Below are 23265 nucleotides of genomic sequence, written 5' to 3' on the forward strand. Positions count from 1 at the left end.
GTAAATCATTGCACCTGCAAACTTGGACTGCTTTTTGTGCTTTATTTAATTTTTCTGTCTTATTTCAGTAGCTAAGACATATAGTTACAATGTTGAGTAAAAGTGGTAAAAGTGGAAATACTTTCCTTGTTTCTGATTATAGGGGAAGCCATTTCATTCTTTTTCCATTAAATACCTATAATGTTAGCAATGTCCTTTATTGGTTTTTGGAAGTTCCCTCTTATTCCTAGTTTCTGAGAGTTTTTATTGTGAATGAATGTTGAATTTTGTCAAATGCTTTTTCTGCATCTATTGAAATGTGATTTTCTCCATGATTCTTATAGTGAATTACATTGATTTAATTTCAAATGTTTAATTAACATTGCATTTCTTGAATAAAGCTGAATCAATTGATATGTAATCTACTTTTGTATCTTGCTGGATTTGCTGTAGTAATAATTTAAGGGTTTTATGCCTTTATTTATTAGAAATATTGGAATGCAGTATTTTAAATTACTTTATCAGATTGATATTAGGATTGTAATAGCCTGGTAAAATTATTGGGGCAGTGTTTCTTTTTCCTATCCATTTTGACTAGAAGCACAGACCTCCTGGATTTTAAACGTTTTTCTAGTACTCTGCCGAGATTTACTATCTTTTTATGCATTATGAGAATATTTTACTTATTTTTACTCAGCATCTTGAAATAATGACTTTAAAGTTTTTGTTTGATACTTTGAACATCTGGATCATCTCTGGTTGGCATATGTTTGTTGTCTTGTCCCTAAAGAGTAAGTCACATTTTTCTGGCTTTTCATATACTGGGTAATATTGCATAGTATCCAAGACATTGTGCATATAATCTTGTGGAATCTCTGGATTTTGTTACTTTGCTCTGAAGAATATAGATGCTTTTATTAGTTAGTTAACTTGGTTAGGCTTAAAGTACACCCAACATTGGCTCAGATGTTAGTTCACTACTTTTACACTTAGGCACAATAAACATGCATGTTTGCCTCATGTATTTGGGGTGTAGGATTTAGTCAAAGAATCAGACTGAATTTAAACAGAATTTGGGTGCCTATTCTTGGCTTTCTTCATTCTGGTTGCCTTGATTGCCTTATCTTTTTCCCTTCGTTCCTGTGACCAGAAAGATAGTTATCTTTCTGCTGGAGTTTGACTGCATCCACCCTCAGGGCAAAGCTACAGAAAAGGGGACACCAAGGCAGCGTGGCTCAGAGGTTGAGCATTGACCTATGAACTAGGAGGTCATGGTTCAATGCCCAGTCAAGGGCACATGCCTGGGTGGCGGGCTCTATCCCCAGTGTGGGGCATGCAGAAGGCAGCTGATCAAGGATTCTATCTCATCATTGATGTTTCTTTTTTTTTAAATTTTTTTATTGATTTCACAGAGGAAGGGAGAGGGAGAGAGAGATAGAAACATCAATGATAAGAGAGAATCATTGACTGGCTGCCTCCTGTACGCCCCCTGCTGGGAATCAAGCCTGCAACCTGGGCATGTGCCCTTGACCAGAATTGAACCTGGACCCTTCATTCCACAGGCTGACACTCAAACTAGCCAGGGCTCATCATGGATGTTTTTATCTCTCTCTCCCTCTCCCTTCTTCTCTGAAATCAATAAAAATATATATATATTTTAAGAAGCCAGACTGTCAAACTACAGCAGGAAGGCCGGGGAGGGTGGGTGGGGGGTGGCAGGGAGGGGGTAAGAGATCAACCGAAGGACTTGTATGCATGCATATAAGCATAACGAATGGACACAAGACCCTGGGGGGTAGGGGAGGCCAGGGGTTTGTCAAGGGCGGGGGGGGGGGGGGAGAAAGGAGGCATATGTAATACTCTTTGTAATACTTTAAGCAATAAAAAATAAATTATACAGTATAATAAAAATCTAATTTCATCACCAAAAAAAAAAAAAAAAAGAAACCACAGAAAAGGGCAAATTCACTCTGCATGTTGATTGCCTGCACCAGGTTCTAAGTCTCCTCTGAAATCTGTCTGCCATTGATTCCAAAACTCTCAAGTGGTAGCTTTTTGTATTTTGTCTAGAATTTATAGCTATTATTTATGGGAGGACCAGTTTGTATTCATTCTCATATCAGAAGCAGAACTCCTGGACGTCTTGTTATGATATACTTGTTGCTTTATCTTTCTAGCTGCACCTGAGTTCTAGTGCCACTGAATTTGTGAAATTAATAGATTAGATTAAATATCTAAGGATGTTTCCCCCTTTCTTAGTGGTTGAGTAGGTGTAGGTGCAATAGAAACAACTTAAAAAATGACAGAAGCAGCCAAAACCGGTTTGGCTCAGTGGATAGAGCGTCGGCCTGCAGACTGAAAGGTCCCAGGTTCGATTCCGGTCAAGGGCATGTACCTGGGTTGCGGGCATATCCCCAGTGGGGGATGTGCAGGAGGCAGCTGATCGATGTTTCTCTCTCATCGATGTTTCTAACTCTCTATCTCTCTCCCTTCCTCTCTGTAAAAAATCAATAAAATATATTAAAAAAAAATGACAGAAGCAAATTTGTTGACTTATGGGACAAATGCCAACTTTTTTCAGATTGTTAATTAATTTCAATTTTTGTGGGAAATCTAATATAGATGATTATGCCCCAATTCGCAAACCTTTTGTCTTCAAGACCTGTTTACATTCTTATAATTTGTAAAGACCTCAAAAACTTATAGTATATCTGTTGATAATGTCTAGGTTAATAAAAGATCAATAATATTTCACATTTACTTCTGCAATCTATCTATTGTGGTATCACAAATCTTATAGACTCTGGGACACTCAACTATACAGTTAAAAGAAAATGAGAGTGAAAAACGAGATAATGGCTTAGTATTATGAAAATATTTTTGATGTCAAAGACTATAAAATAGTCTTAGGAACTTTCATTGTTTTCTGGACCATGCTTGGAGAACTGTTGCCTAAGGCTTTTTAGCTCCAATGGGATCTGTGAGAACAAAATTGTTTCCTTTAATATATCATTAGTCTGTCATTCTGAAATGAATCTTTAACCTTGCCCATCACTGTCTCTGTAAAGACCCATATTAGGAATGTGTGTGTTTGCAAATAGATGAATGCATCTATGATTTTCAGGTCAGTGTTTTATAAAAATACTAAAATCCAATTAAAAGAGATTCATTGGAGATGCACATTTGACATTAACTATACTTGGAATAAACAGATAAATAGAACACACAAACCCGTTAGAAGATACTTATGGAACATTAAGACATTTGAGCACTTGCCTTAGATGCAGTAGAAAGGATCAGAACCAGATCCCACTTGGTCAGGGTTTGTTTACTCTACTCATCAGAAATTAAAGCCAACAATCCTGGTTTTGAATGACTTGATATATTTTTGTAAATGGGCCAGTTTCTGCACATGGACCATAACACAAACACACTATACACATGCCTTCCTGTATTAGTTTAGTATTTAGAGTAACTTGTACCCTCAGTTCTTTGATTTTAGAAAACATATCCTAATTGTGTGTATATGCTGGAGTAGTAGAGCAGATTGGCATATCTTTGTGTTCTCTGAAGAGCTGTCTTTTCTTATATTTTCCCCCCTGTCCTGGTAGAGTTCAGTTTATATATTTTGTAGAAAAAGTCAAGTTAAGGAAATTAAATACTTACCTCTTTGTGGAAAAGATTGCTTCCTAAGAATTTACATATTTATTTCCTCAGTGATCTAAAAACACCCTAGGGCTTCCTGATCACATTATTGACAAGAAACAAATTGCTCCTTGATTCTTTTTTCTTTAATGATAAGCCATCTATTTGACTTTTGTCCGTTTTTACAGTGGGTTGGCAGAGTAAAATGGCTTTTGTCTCCAGTAGACCCAAGCTCTTAGAAAGCAGAAACCATTTCTTATTTATCTAGAAGCACATAGTAGGCACTTATTTAATTTTTGCTTTGTTCAGGAGAAATTGATTAGGAACATTTTATATTTCCTAGAGTTTTCCTGTCAAATAGAATAATGATAATTGGAAATAAGCTTCTCTGCTTGTTTTCTTGGCTTGAATGTTCTTAACAGCTCATGCCATCTGTTTAGAATCAGTATTTCAGAGATGAGGAAGAAAGCATTTTGGGTGAGAAATGATAGCTATAAAGTACTTTATATACAACTGCCAAAAGTCATTTTCCATGCCCATTCCTTAAACAAGGCCATACCATTACTCATCTTGCTGAGTGCCCATGATTCCTCATTGTATGCGAATCAAATAAAGATGCTGACTCTATTTTAGTGTTCTCTACCAACTTATCCCATGGCTTAGTAACTTATTCAGTTTACTTAATGGGACTTTTTTCCTTTTATAGTTTAATTGGTATATATCTTAGGACAGAGACAAGAGTTTATTAGGTGCAGCCAAATTGCTATTTCGGTAAGATTTATGTCATGGAAAATCAAGGAAGGTATATTGGTATATTATTGACACTATTGATAAACAGGAGAAAAGGGCACATCCATTTAAAATGCAGTAATTGCATATGAATGCAAACATGTGTAAGCACATATATATTCATTGTGGGGGTAGGATTTCAGATTTTATCTGGAGGAAGATTCTGGCAAGGTATCTAGATTAAAAGGGAGTCTGAATAAAGTTCAAACCTTGGTTTTATAGGTTTAATTGGGAAGTATTTTTATGGAAAAATAAGTTAACAAACTATAGCAAAATTAATTGTGTCTGGTAGATGTGTCCAAGATTTATTTTATTAAATGAACATTCAGTAAAGTTGACTTTTTTGGAAGTATAGTTCCATCACTTTAAAAAAATAAACTTTATTATTTAGAGTAGTTTTAGGTTTATAGAAAAATTGTGCAGAAAATTTTCATTTCTCCTCTTCTCCCCTTCCCTAACTCCCCCGCCCCCCCCCCCCCATTTCTTTGTTATTACTATCTTACATTAGACTGGTACATTTGTTATAATTGTTCAATCAATATTAAGGCAGGCAATCTCTTTGGCATTTTTTACACCAAGCTTTTGGGTAGTTAGTTGGTTGCTGAGTTCTTCAGCCTTCTTAAGATTCTACTTTCCCACAGCCTGGTCTATGCTTCTCATTTTTTTTTTTTTTAAATTTATAACAGGAGGTTCAAACTTGTCATTGACTCCAAAATACTGAGTAAATTCCTTCCATTGGGTTTCACTTGAGAACTGTTCACTATGAAATTCTTCTTCATTCTTCAATTTACCTTTTCTGGAACATTTTCTTTTCTTTTTTTCCTTCTGAATCTTGAAGTTGAAGTTTTCTGTTCAGAGTGTTTATTATGTATTTCTTGAAATTTATTCCACATATGTAAGGGAATTCTACAAGGACACTCTTCATATGCATTTACATGTGCCTTTCCTTTAGTTTATGGTCCATCTGTAGGGAAATCTGAGATAGCTGTTTCTGTAATAGTCCCATCTTTATCTTCCTGGAAATGAAGTTCAGGGTTCTCTAATTTGTCTTAATCTTCAGAATTATACTCAGTATCACTTTCATTTAGGCCAGGAGGTAGCTGCCCACTCCACGTCTTTTTTTAGGTCAGGTGCCAGCCACCTTGCAGCCATTTTAAGTGTAGGGCATAAGTTTTAATTTTAATAAAGTCCAACTTATCAGTTTTTTCTTTTATGGATCATACATTTGGTATCCTCCTATATAATAAAAGGATAATATGCAAATTGACCAAATGGCATACGACAGGTTGCTATGACACGCACTGACCACCAGGGGGCAGACACTCAACACAGGAGCTGACCCCTGGTGGTCAGTGCTCTCCCACAGGGGGAGCGCCACTCAGCCAGAAGTCGTGCTCATAGCTGGTGAGCGCAGCGGTGGTGGTGGGAGCCTCTCCTGCCTCCGCGGCAGCACTAAGGATGGGCCATCAGTCGGACATCCCCTGAGGGCTCCCGGATTGCAAAAAGGTGCAGGCTGGGCTGAGGGACAACCCCTTCTCTTAGTGCACGAATGTCATGCACTGGGCCTCTAGTTGTCATCTCCAACCCTAAGGTCACCTAGATTTTCTCCAATGTTATCTTTGTATAATATTTTTTATGGACATCTGTAATCCATTTAAAACATTTTTCTTTATTGTTGAAACTATTACAGATGTCCCATGTTTCTCCATTGACTCCCTCCACCCTGCGTCTGCCACCCTCTACCCTCCCGGGCCTTTACCACACTGTTGAATGTGTCCATGGGTTATGCATATAAGTTTTTTGGTTAATCTCTCCCCACCCACCCACCCACTCACCCCTACCTTCCCTCTGAGATTCGACAGTCTGTCCCATGCTTCTGTATCTCTGGATCTATTTTGTTCATCACTTTATTTTGTTCTTTAGATTGTAATCCATTTTGAGTTCATTTTTCTGAAAGGTATAAGGTCTGTATCTAAATTTTTTGTTTTGTCTTATATGTGGCTGTCCATTGGTTCTAGCACCATTTGGTGAAAAGGCTATTTTTTCTCCATTGAATTGCTTTTGTTCCTTTGTCAAAGATTAGTTGACTATATTTTGTGTGTGCCTATTTCTGGACTCTCTATTCCATTTCATTGATTTGTTTTTGTCTATATAACACTGTCTTGATTATTGTAGCTTTATCTAATGTCTTGACATTGAATAGTGTCAGTCTTCCAACTTTTTCTCCTTCAGTATTGAGTTGACTATTCTGTTTTTTTGGGTGTGTTTTTTGCCTTTCTATATAAATTTTATCATCAGTTTGTTGATATCCACAAAATAATTTGCTAGGATTTCACTGAATGTATAGATCAAGTTGGGAAAATTTGACATCTTAATAATACTGTTTCCTATTCATGAACATGGACAATCTCTCCATTTATTTGAGTCTCTTTGGTTTCTTTTATCAGATTTTTATAGTTTTCTTTATATAGATTTTGTACATTTTTTTTAGGTTTGTACTTAAGTATTTCATTTTTTATGCTAATGTAACTGCTATTGTGTTTTTTAATTTCAAATTCTAATTGTTTCTTGCTGTTATATAAGAAAGCAGTTGACAAAAAAAAGCAATTGACTTTTATGTATTAACCTTGTATCATGCAAACTTGCCACAATATCTTATAAGTTCCAGGAGGTTTTTTTAAAATATATTTTTGGAAGGTGGGAGCTTGATTTTTGTGAAATTTTTCTGCATAGACAATCACATCGCCTGTAAGCAAAGATGATTTCATTTTTTCTTTCCTAATCTGTATAGCTTTTATTTACTCTTCTTGCCTTATTGCATAACTAGTACTTCTAGTACATAATGGAGTGATGAAAGAGGACATCCTTGTCTTGTTCTCCAACTTAAAGAGAAAGCATCTGGTTTCTCACTATAAGTATGATGTTAGCTGTAGGTTTTTGGCAAATGTTCTTTACCAAGTTGAGGAAGATCTCTTTTATGCCTAGTTTGCTGAGAGTATGTATTATAAATGGGTATTGATATTTGTCAAATATTGTTTCAGCATCTATTGATATGATTATATGATTTTTCTTCTTTAGCCAGGTTCATGTGGTAAATGCCATTAATTGATTATTGAATGTCAAACCTCCCTTGTATACCTAGAATAAATTCCATTTGCTCATGGTATATAACTCTTTTTTAAATTTTTTTCTATTGATTTCAGAGAGGAAGGGAGGGGGGGGGAGATAGAAACATCAGTGATAACAGAGAATCATTGATTGGCTGCCTCCTGCATGCCCCACACTGGGGGTTGAGCCTGCAACCTGGGCTTATGCCCTGACTAAGACTGAAACCATGACCTCCAGGTCATAGGTCGATGTTCAGCCACTGAGCCATGCCAGCCGGACTGTGGTATATAATTCTTATACATTGGTGGATTTGATTTACTATAATTTTGTTGAAGGACTTACATGTGAGATATTGATCTATAATTTTCCTTTCTAGTCATGCCTTTGTCTCGCTTTGGTATTGGGTGTTGCTGGTCCTCATCGAATGAGTTAGGAAGTTCTTTTATGTTTTGGATAAGATTTTTAAAGAATTAGCTTTATTACTTAAATATTTTCTAAAATTCACCAGTGACACTTTCTGGACCTGTGCTTTCTGTTTGGGAAGATTATTAATTATTGTTCTAAAAATATATTCATTATCTGTTTCTCCTACAGTGAATTTTGGTAGATTGTCTTTCAATTAATTGGCCCATTAATCTAAGTTATCAAATTGGTGGGCATAGAGTATTCGTTTAATGTTCATGGAATCAGTTGTGATGGCTCCCTTTCATTTCTCATATTAATAATTTATATCTTCTCTCTTTTTTCTTGATTAGCCTGGCTAGAGTTTTAACAATTTTATTGACCCTTTAAAAAAAACCAGCTCTTAGTTTTATGTATTTTGTTATTTTCTCCATTGAATTTACTCTTTTGGGGGTTCACTAATATTTTGAATATGTAGATTTATTTCTTTTGCCTAATTTGGGAAATTGTGACCATTATTTTAATGAGTACTTTTTTATTCCTGCCCTCTGTCTTCTTTCCTTCTGATACTTAATAACAAAAGTTAGATCTTTTGGTGTAGTTCCACAGATCCTCAAGGCTCTGTTCATTTTTTACAGTTTATTTTCTCTCTGGTGTTTAGATTAGACAGCTTCTATTCTATCTTTTAGCTTAAAGATTCTTTTCCCTATTTTCTACATCCTGCTCTTGAGTTCATTTACTGAGTTTTTTTGCGTGTTATTTTCTGTTTTACCATTTCTATTTGATTCTTTATATCTTCAATTTTTTTTTTTACTAATACTTTCTGTTTCTTTGTCAAGATGTTCTATTTTTTTTTCTTTCAGTTTTTTCAAACATGTCCTTAATTGCTAATGAAGGAAGCATTTTAATGATGGCTGCTCCCAGGTCTTTGTCAGATAATTTTGGCATTCTGTCATCTCAGTATTGGCATCTATTGATTATCCTTTTTCATTTACTTTGAATTCCTTCTGGTTTTGGTATGAGTGATTTTTTATTTAAACTTACACATTTTGGGTATCTGTACTAATAAAGGGTAATATGCTAATTAGACTGGGAGACCTTCCGAACGTCCTTCCGGACAAAGCCATGGTGGTGGGGCCGAGGCAGAGGCGGTTAGGGGTGATCAGGCCAGGAGGGGAGGGCAATTGGGGGTGAGTAGGCCGGCGGGGGGGGGCGGGGGCAATTGGGGGCAAGCAGGCCAGCAAGGGGGGGCAGTTGGGAGCTATCAGGCTGGCAGGCAGAGTGGTTAGGGCAGGGGTGGGCAAACTTTTTGACTCGAGGGCCACAATGGGTTCTTAAACTGGACCGGAGGGCCAGAACAAAAGCATGGATGGAGTGTTTGTGTGAACTAATATAAATTCAAAGTAAACATCATTACATAAAAGGGTACGGTCTTTTTTTTCAATAGTTTTATTCATTTCAAATGGGCCGGATCCGGCCCGCGGGCCATAGTTTGCCCACGGCTGGGTTAGGGGCTATCAGGCAGGCAGGCAGGTGAGCAGTTAGGAGCCAGAGGTCCCCGATTGCGAGAGGGATCCCAGATTGGAGAGGTTGCAGGCCGGGCTGAGGGACACATTCCCCCCCACACCACCACCACCACCCCCCCCCCCGCCCCTGTGCATGAATTTTGTGCACCAGGCCACTAGTTATAAGTCTCTGGATCTTATTTTAGCCTCTGTTTTACCTGGCTTCCTCTGATACCTCTCTGTCTGGTAGGGGAAGGAAAGGTGGCATCTCATTACTGCCAGGAGGTGTAGAAGTCCAGGTTCCCAATCTGCTTCCATTGACACCCAGCTGGGGTGTGTGTGTGTGTGTGTGTGTGTGTGTGTGTGTGTGTGCGCCTCTGTGTGAGCACGCTCATTACTGCTGGCCAGCAGTTGGAGCTCTCCACTAGGCCTCCACTGGTATTTACCTGGCTGAGAGGAGTAGGCGTAGGAGTGCCCTGATTGCCCTCATATGGCTCCCACTGATATCATGGGGTTAGGGTGGCCTATTTGTGTTTCATAGTAGTGAAGTTTCTGACTCACAACTAGGCCTTCTCTGATATAACCCGGCAGAGAGGGAGAGGGTGATATTATGACTTCTGCAAGTCCAGGCTCCGCCTGTGGTGTCCACTGACACTGTAGGAGGCTTGGTTGGTTACTGCCTGGAAGGGATGAAAATCTCAGGTCTGAATCTGCGAGATATTAGAGCAGCGGTTGTCAACCTGTGGGTCCTGACCCCTTTGACGGTCGAACGACCCTTTCACAGGGTCACCTAAGACCATCCTGCATATCAGATATTTCCATTATGATTCATAACAGTAGCAACATTACAGTTATGAAGTAGTAACAAAAATAATTTTATGGTTGGGTCACAACATGAGGAACTGTATTTAAAGGGCCAGAAGGTTGAGAACCACTGTATTAGAGCATCTTGGTTCAGTTTGGCAAGGATAGAAATGTACTCTTTGTTTCTATTGATTTGCCTATTCTGGACTTTTCATATCAGTGGAGTCTGTGGTATTTTTAATCTGGTTTCTTTCACTTAGCATAATGTTATCAATGTTGTTGCATATATCAGTACTTCATTTCTTCTTATTGCCAAATAATATTCTATCACGTAGATGTGCCACATTTTATTCCTCTATCAGTGATGGACATTTGGATTGATTCCTCTGTGGTTGTTATAAGTAATGCTGCTATGGACATTCATATTCAGGTTTCTGTGTGGGCATGTTTTCAATTCTCTTGGGTATACATACCTAGAAGTGGGATTGCTAGGTCCTGTGGTAACTCTGTGTTTAACATTTTGAGAACTCCATTTCTTTTCTGTTATTCATTTTTCCCTTACTGTGTTGTGATGTTAGGAAAGGGTTGTGAGGTATTTTGTAGTTTCTTTTGGGTTCTTAGAAAGAACTGTCCCCAGACTTTAGATTTATTTATTCTCTTTTTCTTACATCTGTACTCTTTTCATTAAAATTATGGGTGCTTATAATTAAGTTATTCAACAGATAAGTTAGATGAGTATTAAAGTGCTTTAAGCCATTATTTATTTTGAAACATTATGAATGTATAATTATTCATAGCCATGGCTTTTATATTAATAAATTTTTCTGCGCTTTTAATTATTTAGAAAAAAGAAAGTGAGTGTCTGCAATTAAATATTTTGGTGCTTCGAAATGAACTGGAAAGACAAAAGAAAGCTTTGGGACGGGAGATGGCATTACTGCACAAGCAACAAATTGCGTTACAGGACAAAGGTAAGTAAAAACACCTTGCAGATTGTCTAACTCCCGCATTTACATTTTTCTTTCTTCATAGGCTCAAATAGTTATCTTTGTGTAAATATGCTGATATAACTTAAAATTTTTTTGAAGTATTTTAAAGATTCATACAGAAAAATATACAAATGTATGCACACACACTATACTTCAAAGTGAAAATACCTATGTAAGCTAAATCCTCATCAAGAAACTGCATATGAAGACCTCAGCATCTCAGAAGCTTCCTGATGTTCCCTCCATTCCGTACATCTCAGCCAGACTAACTGCCACGTTGACTTCCTAGACCAAACATTGATTTTGCCTAATTTCGAACTTTATACAAATAGAATCACATAATATGTACATTTTATCTTCTGGCTTTACTTCAACATTTGTTTGTAAAATTCATTTCTACCTGCATGTAATAACAGTCTTTTTCTTACTGTCAGTAGTATCCCATTGTATGAATATGAATTTATTCTTGCTTTTGGCATTTTAGTTATTTCTAGGTTAGGACTATTATAGATATTGCTTCCATGAATGTTATAGTACATGTTTTTTAATGAAGGTTTTTTGTTTTTGTTTTTGCATTTCTGTTGGATATAAACCTAGGAGCAAGCTTTCTGAAGTGGTTGTGACAGTTTATCTCCTTTCAATCCAGCAGTATACTGTCCTATATCCTTGTCTCTTGTCCTGTATCCTTGTCAGCATTTGGTACTCTCTGTCTTTTGTGTTTTAGCCTTCCTGGTGGATATGTTGTAGTATCTCCTCGCAGTTTTAATTTTTATTTCCCTGCAGACTAATGAACTTGAACATTATTTCATATGTTTCTTGCTGATTGGGATTCACTTGTTTGTAAAGTACCTGTTGAAGCCTTTTGCCCATTTTTTGGGGTGTGGGGGGGTTGACAACTTTTTCCATAGGAGTTCTTGATATATAATGGATATGGGTTCTTTGTTTGAAATATGCATTAAACATATATTCTCTCATTCTGTGGCTTGCTAGTTCATTTTTTAATGATACCTTTACAGGAACTAAAGTTCCATTTTATCAGTCTTTTTTTTTTTTTTTTTTTAACTTAAGGCTTTTTTGTGATCAATATAGGAAGTATTTGCCTACTTGAATGTCACAAAGATCTTTCTCTGTGTTTTCTCTTAAGTGATTTACTTTTGTACTTTTTACATGTATATCTATAATTCATCAGGGATTGATTTTTTTGTGTATGATGTAAGGTAAGAGTCAAGATTCTTTTTTTTTTCATATAGTCACTTGACCCATCACATTTATTGAAAACCATCTGTTCTCCATTGCACTGCAGTTTCACTTTTATCATAAACCAGGTGACCATATACTGGCATGTCTGGTGCATTGACCTATTTTCCTGTTCTTTTGCCATCATCTCAGTGTTTTAATTTCTCTCAAGTTATAATTGATCTTGCTATCAAAGTTCTTCCGCTTAGTTGTTCTGCAAGATCATCTTCTTTATTCTTGTCCTTTTGCATTTTCATATGAATGTCTGCACAGAAAAGAAAATCTTGCTAGGATTTTCCGTAGGACTACAGTGGGGCCTTGACTTATGAGTGTCCCGACTAACGAGTTTTTTGAGATACCAGCTGTCTCGGCCGATTTTTTGCATTGAGTTGACAGAGTAATTTGAGTTAACAAGCTCCTTAACAAGCTTGGTCTCGGAACGAATTAAACTCGTAAGTCAAGGCCCACTGTACATTTAATATATTTATCAATACAATTGGGGGATTATAGATGATTTACAATGAGTCTTCTAAAACCAGAAAAGGGTATATGCCTTTATTAGATCTTCTTTGTAAAACACTGAAATTAACTAACTTTGGTATGTGGATGTTTCCCATGATTTATTGAACTTACTTTTTTTTTTTTTGATGTTTTATGATACTGTTGTAAACATCTTTAAATTTTATTTTCTACTTGTTGCTGAAATTTAGAAATAACACTGATGTTTTTCAGTGGTAATGATTTTTATTATATATGCAAAGAAAAATTCCCCAAAAGTCTTAGGGACAAATTAACAGTTGCTAATGTTAGGGTAATGGCCCTGCAGCTGCAGCACTCACTCTGGTTATTTATATATTTACATTGTAAATCAATTACATTTATATTTAAATCTAGTATTTAATGAATCTTGAGCCAAGTTAAAATTTTTTAAAAGCACTTGAGTCCCTGATATTGATAACATGAAGGAGAAAAATGTATTTTTCACTTGCTTTTGCAGCATTGATGTAGTGTGTTTGCTAGTCAGTAGTGAAATGGTTTGCTAATATGAATATTACTAGTAACTTCTTACATAGTAAGACTGCTCTTTGGCACTTGATGCTTATCTAGGCACTTGGTTCTTAGCCCAAGAGCTCAGTGAGGATACCAAGTCAGTAATATATGATATTTAATCTTTGCTACTGATTTTTCTGAATGACCATAAAGGAATTACTTAACCAGTGCATCTTTATACACATCTGTGCAGTAAGGATAGCAGCTCATAACAGTGCCATAGGGATTAATTTGTGTAAACATTTGGAAGAAACCAGGTGCCTGATACGTATTTTATGTTTTTGTTTATAAAATTCATTTCAGCAGGATGATTTATTGGAAAGAACAAAAAAGATAATTTTTATCCATGCTGCCGAGCGGCCACATTACTCTGAGGGGCCTTGTTACTCCATACCCATAAGTTTCTCATTCCCATACCTCAAAGGCAGTGGTTCACTACTTGTGGTCTACAGCAACTTCCAGCTGGGTCATGAGCTGAACTTTTCAATATTAATGTTTATTAATGTATATATTTTCATTTCTGGCAGATATTAGTAGTTTAACTTATGACGTTTAATAAAAAACAGATTTCCCCTCATTAGTGTCCCAAGCTGGATAACCTTTACATTAAATAATTATATGTTGGTTTACAGGGTCTTTTGCCCTAACGTAACCCCCAAATCTTTGGGAAGCAGCAACACTTTATCTAAATTAGTTTGCTTGAAATTTTGTTTAGAAAATGGTATGAAACATTGATCTTGAGGAAATGTGTTTAGTAGAATCTAAATACATTTTATAAATGTTGATAAAATTCAAGAACTGAGGACAGTGGTGCCTGGGGAGTGATATTAACTTTTCAAATCCAGAATTCCCTAATCTTGGTAGAAAGAAGCTACTTTTTACTGCAATTAGTTTCTTGATAGTAACAATAGCATATTGTAGTTCTTTATACTTAGAAAGTGCTTGTACAAAGGTTACCATATTTGATCCTTAAAGCAATCCTGAAAGCTAAGTGTGGCAAATATTGTTACTTTCATTTATATATGAGATTCTGAGATGGTAAGTGACTTGGCCAGCTACAGACAGACAGTTGGAAACCAAGTTGAGATGTTGTGTCCCCAAATTCTGTGCTTTTCTCACTGTTCCATACTACTTAAAGCCTTGCAGAATACATGTATTTGAAGCCTACATAAATCCTATGAAACAGATAACTTTTATCAAGATCCTGTAATATGCCAGATATTTCACTTACGGGATATCATTTCAATCTTAAGACAGTCCTAGGGATCATAACTTTTATCTTTTTTTCCTGGGGTAAAGAACTGGGACTCAGAGACATTTCCTAAGGTCACACAAATAAATAACAGGTCCAAATTCAGATTTAGATTTCTTTGATTCCAAAGTTTATTTTGTTTCTACTAAGCATAGTATCATTATTCCTTTCTCTAGTATGTGTCAAGCAAATAAACTGACTGATGCTTTGCTAGTTTTCCATTTGGCCTGTGGACTAACAGATGGAGAACTTTGTTCTGTTGTGTTCCTTTTTCTTACAGGGTGGGTGAAATGCGTTTCCCAGTGATTTCTTTGGTTTGGTCGTAGAGATTGGAATTAAAGATCTGCTGTTCTCTCAGTTTGTCTTTAGCTAAGTCTTTCAACTTTTTTGGACATATTTCCTTTTTACAAACAAATCAAATAGAAATTTGAAATAAATAGTCAAGATTTCTTACAGCTCTGAGATTCTACTTGTCTCAGGAGGATAGGGGCAGAAAAGATGGGGATTTGTTCACCTGTTTTATGAATTTCTAGTTTTCAAAGTAAGATTCTCTGGCCCAAGTATGTCTATAGATGGCATTTGTTCACTAGAAAGCCATTTGATGGACCCACCTATTGGAATTTTGTAACTAGCTATATTCAACTTCTGTTTTACAGATTCTTTACTTCGTTTTGGTAAGCAAGCGCAAAAACAAATACATTGTTTTCGTGACATTGTGTGTAAAATTTATAAGATTTCATTGCTCAGATTTGGAGAAAGCAGTTCTTCTTGGCAATTCCAGTGAATGAAATGTTTAGATTTTTTTTATCACCAAAATAAGAAATGTTTTATATTACTTTCCCAGCACTTACGATTTCTTTTTGTCATTTTATAATAAAGTTTAGTAATTAAGGTGAACTATATATCTAGTTTGTTCTATTTAATTAGATTTTGACTTGGTCAACAACTTAGTCTGTTCTTTTAGCCTGCATCTCAAATAAAAGAAGACTCATATAGTATATTTAAATCGGTACTTAAAGTTTCTGTCAAAGGTCCCCTAGATTGTTATTTGAAGTTGTAAAGATATTTTATTAAGTATTATGTAATAGTTTTCTTCTTTTATGTCATAAGGTCACAAATTGAAAAATTACACCTCACAAATTTTATAATTCAAGATATATTTATTTGAAATGATGGTAAAATTTAAATTTTATTAGTCTCTGTGTGTGTTCTGATGTTTTTAGAGCCATCTGACAGAAATTCCTAAATAGACTTCCTTAAAAATTATTAATATCTGCCTTTCAAAAATTTTTGAACCTGGGGACAATTTTCTCCTGGAATTTATGCTATTAAAGTTTCTTTACTTTCAGCTATTGGTATTGAATGCAGCTTGTGAAAGGCAGTAAAAGCCAGACAACTTGGTGGTTGTGAGAGTAAATGTGGGTCCTCAGTAAACCTCAGATTTTCTTCTCAAAATGATTCATTTTTCATATATTTGTAATGATTTATTTCAGTAATGATTGATTGGGTTGTAAGGAGTTTATAATTATTTATTCCAGTAATGACTTGATTAGGTTGTAGGGAAGTCAGATTATCATATTTTAATCTCCCCCCTTTGCAGTGCAAAGTATAAATGTGTAGAAATAAGCCACCTAACAAAATTTTACTTTGGTTTATTATCAGTTTTTCTCTTCTTACTCCCACAACACATTAGAAATGGCATTTACCAAAAACACATTTACATTTAGATGGTTCAACACAGGAGTAAAAGAGATCATTAGGCATGTGAAGGAAATGGGAAAGCGCTGAGTATGTGTGAATGTGCACATGTGCCTTCATCAGTTCTTTCATTCGTCATTTATGGGACACATACAAACAACCAGGCACTCTGTAAGATGTTAGAAACAGAATAACAGGTGTGCTTTAATATATGACAAAGATATGTAGAGAGTGCTATAGGGACACAGAAGATGAGCATCTGAAAATCAGAATACCCAGTATAGGAGGTGATGTGGGCTAAGTCTAGAAGAGTAACTAGTAGTAGATAGCTAGGTAGGGGGAGAAGGTAAGACTTTCCAGGTAGAAGGAACAGTTTATAGAGAGGCATGGGAGTAGATTAGAAAATTGCAGGTAATTCCAGTAAAGCTTCAACTAAGGATACATTTGAGTTAAGGTTCACAGGCGAGTCCAGAGAGGTAAAGAATGACCTAATTATAAAGGAAGTTTATGCTGAAGGTTTGAAGATGTTGAAATAACTTAGGCAAATTTTCAAAGACAAAAAAATAGATAGGACTGTCTTTTTTTTAATATATTGATTTTTTTACAGAGAAGAAGGGAGAGGGATAGAGAGTTAGAAACATCGATGAGAGAGGAACATCGATCAGCTGCCTCCTGCACACTCCCTACTGGGCATGTGCCCAAAACCAAAGTACATGCCCTTGACCGGACTTGAACTTGGGACCCTTGAGTCCGCAGGCTGAAGCTCTATCCACTGAGCCAAACCGGTTAGGGCAGATAGGACTGTCTTGATGACCACAATATAAAATGGAAATTAGATATATATTTTAGGAAGTTCTCTTTGAGGAGTTGAGGATAGAGAATTGTCATTGAGGAAGGTATTATAGTAATCTAAGCAATACAGAATTAAAATCTAGCCAAAACCAGTTTGGCTCAGTGGATAGAGCGTCGGCCTGCAGACTGAAAGGTCCCAGGTTCGATTCCGGTCAAGGGCATGTACCTGGGTTGCGGGCACATCCCCAGTAGGAGATGTGCAGGAGGCAGCTGATCGATGTTTCTCTCTCATCGATGTTTCTAACTCTCTATCTCTCTCCCTTCCTCTCTGTAAAAAATCAATAAAATATATTTAAAAAAAAATCTAAACAGATTGGAAATGTAAAGGGAGGAGGGAGTATATAGGTTCAAAAGATATTTAGATGGTAGACTCTACTATTAGTGGCTTAGTAGATTTGAGGAGAGAGGAAGAGAGAGGTTTTAGGATAGTTTCTGATTTCTAATTTGAACAACTATTCACCAAGACAAATACTGGAGAAGCAGATGTTGGGGTAAAGAGAGAAAAGGGAAGAGTTAAGACTTCCAGTTTTGGATACTTACTTTAGTGGGTAAGATAGTCAATAAGAAGCCAACGGATAAATATCAGATTGTGGCAAGTACTAGAAACAAGCTTCAGTGATAAATGTAAATGTGGGGACCATCTTTACAGAGATTACTCAGAAAAGGTTTGCTTGAGGAGCTCAGTCTTACAAAATCAAAATTTCTGGAGTACCAACAGAGGGAACCTAAGTAAAAAGGCTTGGACATAGGAAGGGCGTGAACTGTAGAACAGGAAAGAGGCCACTATACCTGGACAGGAAGAAAGTAGTATGAGATGTGATGAGAAGGAATTTAAAATAAAATGAAGAGTATTGACTTCTTTTTAAAAAATCTTTATTGTTGAAAGTATTACATAGGTTCTCTTCCCCCCAACCCCCATTAACCTCTTCCAGCCCGCTCCTGTCCAATAATGGACTTTTCCATTGAATAGGAGGAGAAGGCTAAGAAAACGGCATAGGTACAGGTGAGTTTACATATTAGGTAGTGAGTAGGACTGTAAAAGAGTCCTATTGTGTCAGGCTAGTATGAGGTAAGATAATTAGGTATTGGATTTAGGGGCGGTTCAAGGAGTTGGGATAATGTATGGAATAGTCATCTCCAAGAGTGGGAAAGCAAACTCATGAGGAAATTGTAGAATTTCTGGACAGTGTGCCTATTTGTACTTTGTGGTTGTTATTTTTAAAGTAAAATCAGTCAGGCCAGTTATGTAATTTTCTCTGCCCACTTGGAGTTTCATGGGGGAAGGTTGAGATGCAATTATTGAATAAAAGTGAAATTATCCCCATTTTATAGATGAGGAAAATGAAGTTCAGAGAAGTTGGGACTTATCTACAGTCTTTAAAGTAGCACAGGTAGAATTTTAACCCAGATCTTTCTGATTTCCTAAGTTGATGGACTTTTCAGTACAGTTCACTCCCTCCCCTAGGATCTGCCTATTGTATTTAAGCACTAAAATTAGCTCTGACCTTCATAGCTGTCGAGCCAATTGTGTAGAGTTATGAAAAGTATCATTTGCTTCTCATTGCCTGTTATAAGGAAGTATATCAGTTCTTTAGGGAGAAAAAAGTCTTCTCTTGGCACTAAATTCTGAGAGGAATTTAGCATGCAGTTTCTTATGTGCTAGATATTAAATATCATAATGAAATACAGTCAATTGCAATTTTGCAAAAGTTACAGCAAGAAATATCTATTAACCCTTGAGAAAGGCAACATCATAAATCATAGTACAAAAAAGGCATTTCTGCAGGGAGGGAAACTAAAATAGTTGAAGTATATTGCTTTTTGGTCATCTGACTTGATGTAGAAAACCCAGAAGAATGACAGTTTATTGGTTTTAACTATAATTTTGACAGGGGCTGGCCACTGGCCAGTCTGAGACCAAACTCTCTGGTGAGAGAGAGGCTCAAGAATCTGTGTTTTGTTTTCTTGATGGGAGCAAAATTCATAGTTGCTAGCTTTAGATTTACAGGAGACAGCATCGACGTTGGTTATTAAAATTGCCTGACTTGAGTTCTTGCTAAACAGAGGGTTCATCTTAGAGTGGAACATTGCTGTGTGCAGGGCCAGACATTTCAGAAAGCAGTTTTGGAACATTGTAAACAAAGCATGTGCATTTGCTTTCCCTCTCCCTCAATGGCCCATTGATAAGACAGTAAAGAAATGTGCATAAAGAGTAAATCTATCCTGATGGTGAAAATAAAAGAAGGTGCCATCAGAATAGCAAAGATTTTGACACAGTTTCAAAGACACAAAGAAGATAGGATTGCATGATGAATAAACTGGAGTAGAGAGAAACTGTAGCCCAGAGCACAAACGGAAAATGCTGCTGTGGGGGTTTCTGGGAGAGCTCTCAGAGACCTCAACGTGGAATTGAGGAGGAATGGTGAGCAGTGGTTAGGGAAGCTGGGCCTACTGCCCCATTCTCTTTCCTCTAGGAATTTAGACTAACTTCCTGTAACATTTGCTCCAATTGCTTTCTAAACATAATGGATTCTTGACCTGGTTAGGTCCCGTGGTATGAATGTTTGGCGTAAAAAGGTGGAGCAGAGCCTAATTCTAGACTTTTACAATCTACCCAGAGGGAAAACATGAAAGGCAGCTCTACTTAGGACTGAAATACCCTAAATTTGTACAGTCCCAAAGTCAAGTTCTCTTATTTGACAGTTGTAATGATTTAAAGTAAAGGTACTACCTTCTCTCAACATATGTGCTCTGAAAGAAAGCCTAATTGTCAATAGGACCTGCCTGCTTACCCTGAGCTGGCACTCAGGGGTAAAGCCTTTTATATAAATAAATCTTTATAGTGTCAAAGAAAATCTACACTAATTACATATGCTAAGCAATCTAATCATGTGTTAATGGGTTTGAAGGAAAAAATAAGGGTCGACATATATTTGAGGAAAACAGTATGAAGGAGATGAAATTGAACAAACAGAATAGCTGACCCAAGAGAAAATATAAAGAACAGAGAAGAGCTTTAAAAGCCTCAAATTAACATCCTCAGATTTGATTTCCAGCTTCTGCATAGGATGTAGAAAGTTGGGAGGAGCTTCCCTTCCACCCTGACAACAAGAGGAAGCTAAATGATGTACACAATTACTGCTCTTCTTGAATCTCTCAGAGAATCAAGATTGCTGGGCAACCAAGTTACCTGATATGCAACTAAAGACCAGCATCTCCAAGGAGAGGCAAATGTGAGGACTGACTCACCACTGGTAGAGCACGGGAGGAAGTTGGGGTCACCATATAAAAGGCAAAATAATTCAACTACAGTTCTTAACAAATTGCTGATCACTATTGTGGGCTGCTATGATACTATAGCAGATACAAGGCAATTCACACCTGCTCACAGTTTATTCTGCATCGACCTAACTCAGATGTTCACAAGAAAGCTTGGAGGCAGGGCAGAAAATCGTGGAAAGTCTCCCTTGGTGGTGTAGGCCTAGAGGAGGGAAGTGGAAGTTGTTGCAAGAAAGTCATACCCTTCTTCCTTAAGAACAAAAGCATTGAGCCTCTGGGGAAGGGCCTGCAAATCCTGTAGTCTCCAGGGCATAGGTGAAAACCTATTGTGACTGGAGGAAGAAAAAGGAAAAATCACTGTCCTTGGGGATGGGGCAGGAAACTGTGTTAGATCTAGACAGTTAGAAATCTCCTGTCCATAGGGGAAGGAGAGTATTATTGAGAAAGCCCTACCTTGATAACATAGGGACACAGGGTAAGCCTGGCTTAATCAGGACAGCAGAGAAACTCCTGACCCAACTTCCCAGCCAGGCTAGAAAGCACAAAATAACAAGCTACAGTAGTTAACCACTTGAGGAGAGGCAAGAGCATGGTGAGACACCCTTATTCAGGTACAGGGAATACCTAAATCTGAGCAGCATTATTGAAAAAAACCTGCAGCACACCATCCCCTCCACCACCACCATGTTCAAAAGGAAAAGTTAGAGGAAATTTGAAGGTTGTGATACACTGAAGGTAACCATGGCAGCAACAAAACCCAAATACAGCTCAGTACCAGACTTTATTGACTTAACCCCCAAATTAAAAGTAGAAGAAGAAGCATACCATTTTCTTTGTTGCTCTGCAATTGGTGTTCAGGATTCAATCAAAAGTTTTGAGACAAGAAAAGCAAAACAAAAAACCATCACCCATCACCACCACCACTACCATCACCACTAACAAAACGTCAAGAGAAGAAATTAACAGAAAGAGACTCAGAAATGACTCAGATGTTGGGACTATCAGAGAGGGAATTTAAAATGACTATGATTAATGTGCTTCAGGCTTTTGTGGAAAGGTGGATAGCATATACAAACATATGGTAAGTTTCAACTGAGAGATGGAAACTATAAGAAACAGTCTAATGGACATGCTATAAATAAAAACACACAGTACCAGATATAAAGAATGCCTTTGACTCATCAGTAGATGATACAACTGAGGAAAGAATCACTGAACTTGAAGATAGGTCATAGAAATTACCCAAACTGAAACTCAAAGAGACTCCTTCAGATGAAACTAAGATAATTCATTATCAGAAAAGAAGACAAATGTAAAACTTCAGACCAAAAAAAAAAAAAAAATCATTATCGGCACTCCTACACCCCAGAAATGTTAAAGGAATAGGATACCAGACAAAGACATGGCTCTACATAAAAACTGGAAATGGCTGAAATGAAGATATTATAAAGGCATTTTTTTCTGATTTTCATTGCTCTAAAAGACAATTGATTTTTTTAAAAATGTACAAATAGCAATGTTTTGGGGTTTATAACTTGCATAAAGTAAAATGTATGAAGAATTTTAACAATGGGGAAGGTAAGAATTAGGAGTGTACTATTTTGGGGATTTACACTGTACATGAATGGTATAATATTATTTGAAGGTAGACTTTATTAATTAAAATTCTGTGTTGTAAACTCTAGGGCAACTACAAAAAAAAAAAAAAAAAAAAACCCACAAAAAAACAAAACAAAATGGAGGTAAGAATAAGCCAAAAGGAAAAAAGAGGGAATCATTAAAAAAAGAAAAAAAAAAAGACTCAATTCAAAAGCATTAAAAAATCAGGATAAAGGAACAAAGAATAGATGGAATATATAGAAAATAACTTGCAAAATGGTAAACTTTAAACATATCAATGATTATATTAAGTGTAAATGGTCTAAATACTGCAATTAAAAATGAGATTGTTTAAATTTTATATCAAAAAAAAGGCCTAACTAAATGCTATCTGCAAGAAAACCACTTTTAATATAAAGATATAAATAAAAGGTAAATGTGGAAATAGTATGCCATGCAAATACTAACCAAAAGAAGGCTGGAGTGGCTATATATGGAGTGGGGCAAAAGTAGTTTCACAGTTGTGAGTATGTGAAACACAGTTTATTCTTTTTTAAAAAATATATTTTTATTGATTTCAGAGAGTAAGGGAGAGGAAGAAAGAGATAGAAACATCAATTATGAGAGATAATCATTGATTGACTGCCTCCTGCATACACTCCCCTCCCTTCCCTCCCCCCAATGTGCCCTGACCTGGAATGGAACTGTAATGTCCTGGTTCATAGGTCGATGCTCAACTACTGAGCCACACCATTCAGGCCACAGTTTATTCTTGTGTTATTATTTATTGTGTTATTTTTCCATAAGAACAACTGTAAACCTATTTTTGCACCATCAGGCATAGTAGACTTCTGAATTAAGAGTATTGGTTGGAGTGTCGCTTGTACACCAAAAGGTTTGGGATTGATCCCTAGTCAGGGCAAATATGGGAGGCAACTGATTGATGTTTCTCTCACATTGATGTTTCTCTCTATGTGTCTCTTACCCTTCCTCTCTCTAAAACATATCCTTGGGCAAAGATTTTTTTTTAAAGTACCACCTACAGTAAAGACAGGTAGTTGGTTGGAGTGTATCCCAT

The 23265-nt window shown here is 36.6% G+C and overlaps 1 protein-coding gene and 1 pseudogene across 3 annotated transcripts in view; one reads left to right on the forward strand and one right to left on the reverse strand.

The window, feature by feature from the left end:
* UVRAG (UV radiation resistance associated) overlaps positions 1–23265 on the forward strand; it is a 284006-nt gene that overhangs the window by 112645 nt on the left and 148096 nt on the right. For both annotated transcript variants that reach the window (XM_081098742.1, XM_081098743.1), the window contains one exon: positions 11077–11203. In XM_081098742.1, the coding sequence (XP_080954868.1) occupies positions 11077–11203 (127 nt within the window). The remainder of the gene's footprint in view (positions 1–11076; positions 11204–23265) is intronic.
* LOC308524691 (protein FAM204A-like) lies at positions 4945–6193 on the reverse strand (annotated as a pseudogene). The gene is made up of 2 exons: positions 6173–6193; positions 4945–5528 (listed from the first exon to the last, which is right to left on the reverse strand). The product of its transcript is annotated as a protein FAM204A-like (transcript).

This window comes from Myotis nattereri (genome assembly GCF_964212035.1).
Source record: "Myotis nattereri genome assembly, chromosome: 9".
NCBI classification, from domain to species: domain Eukaryota; kingdom Metazoa; phylum Chordata; class Mammalia; order Chiroptera; family Vespertilionidae; genus Myotis; species Myotis nattereri.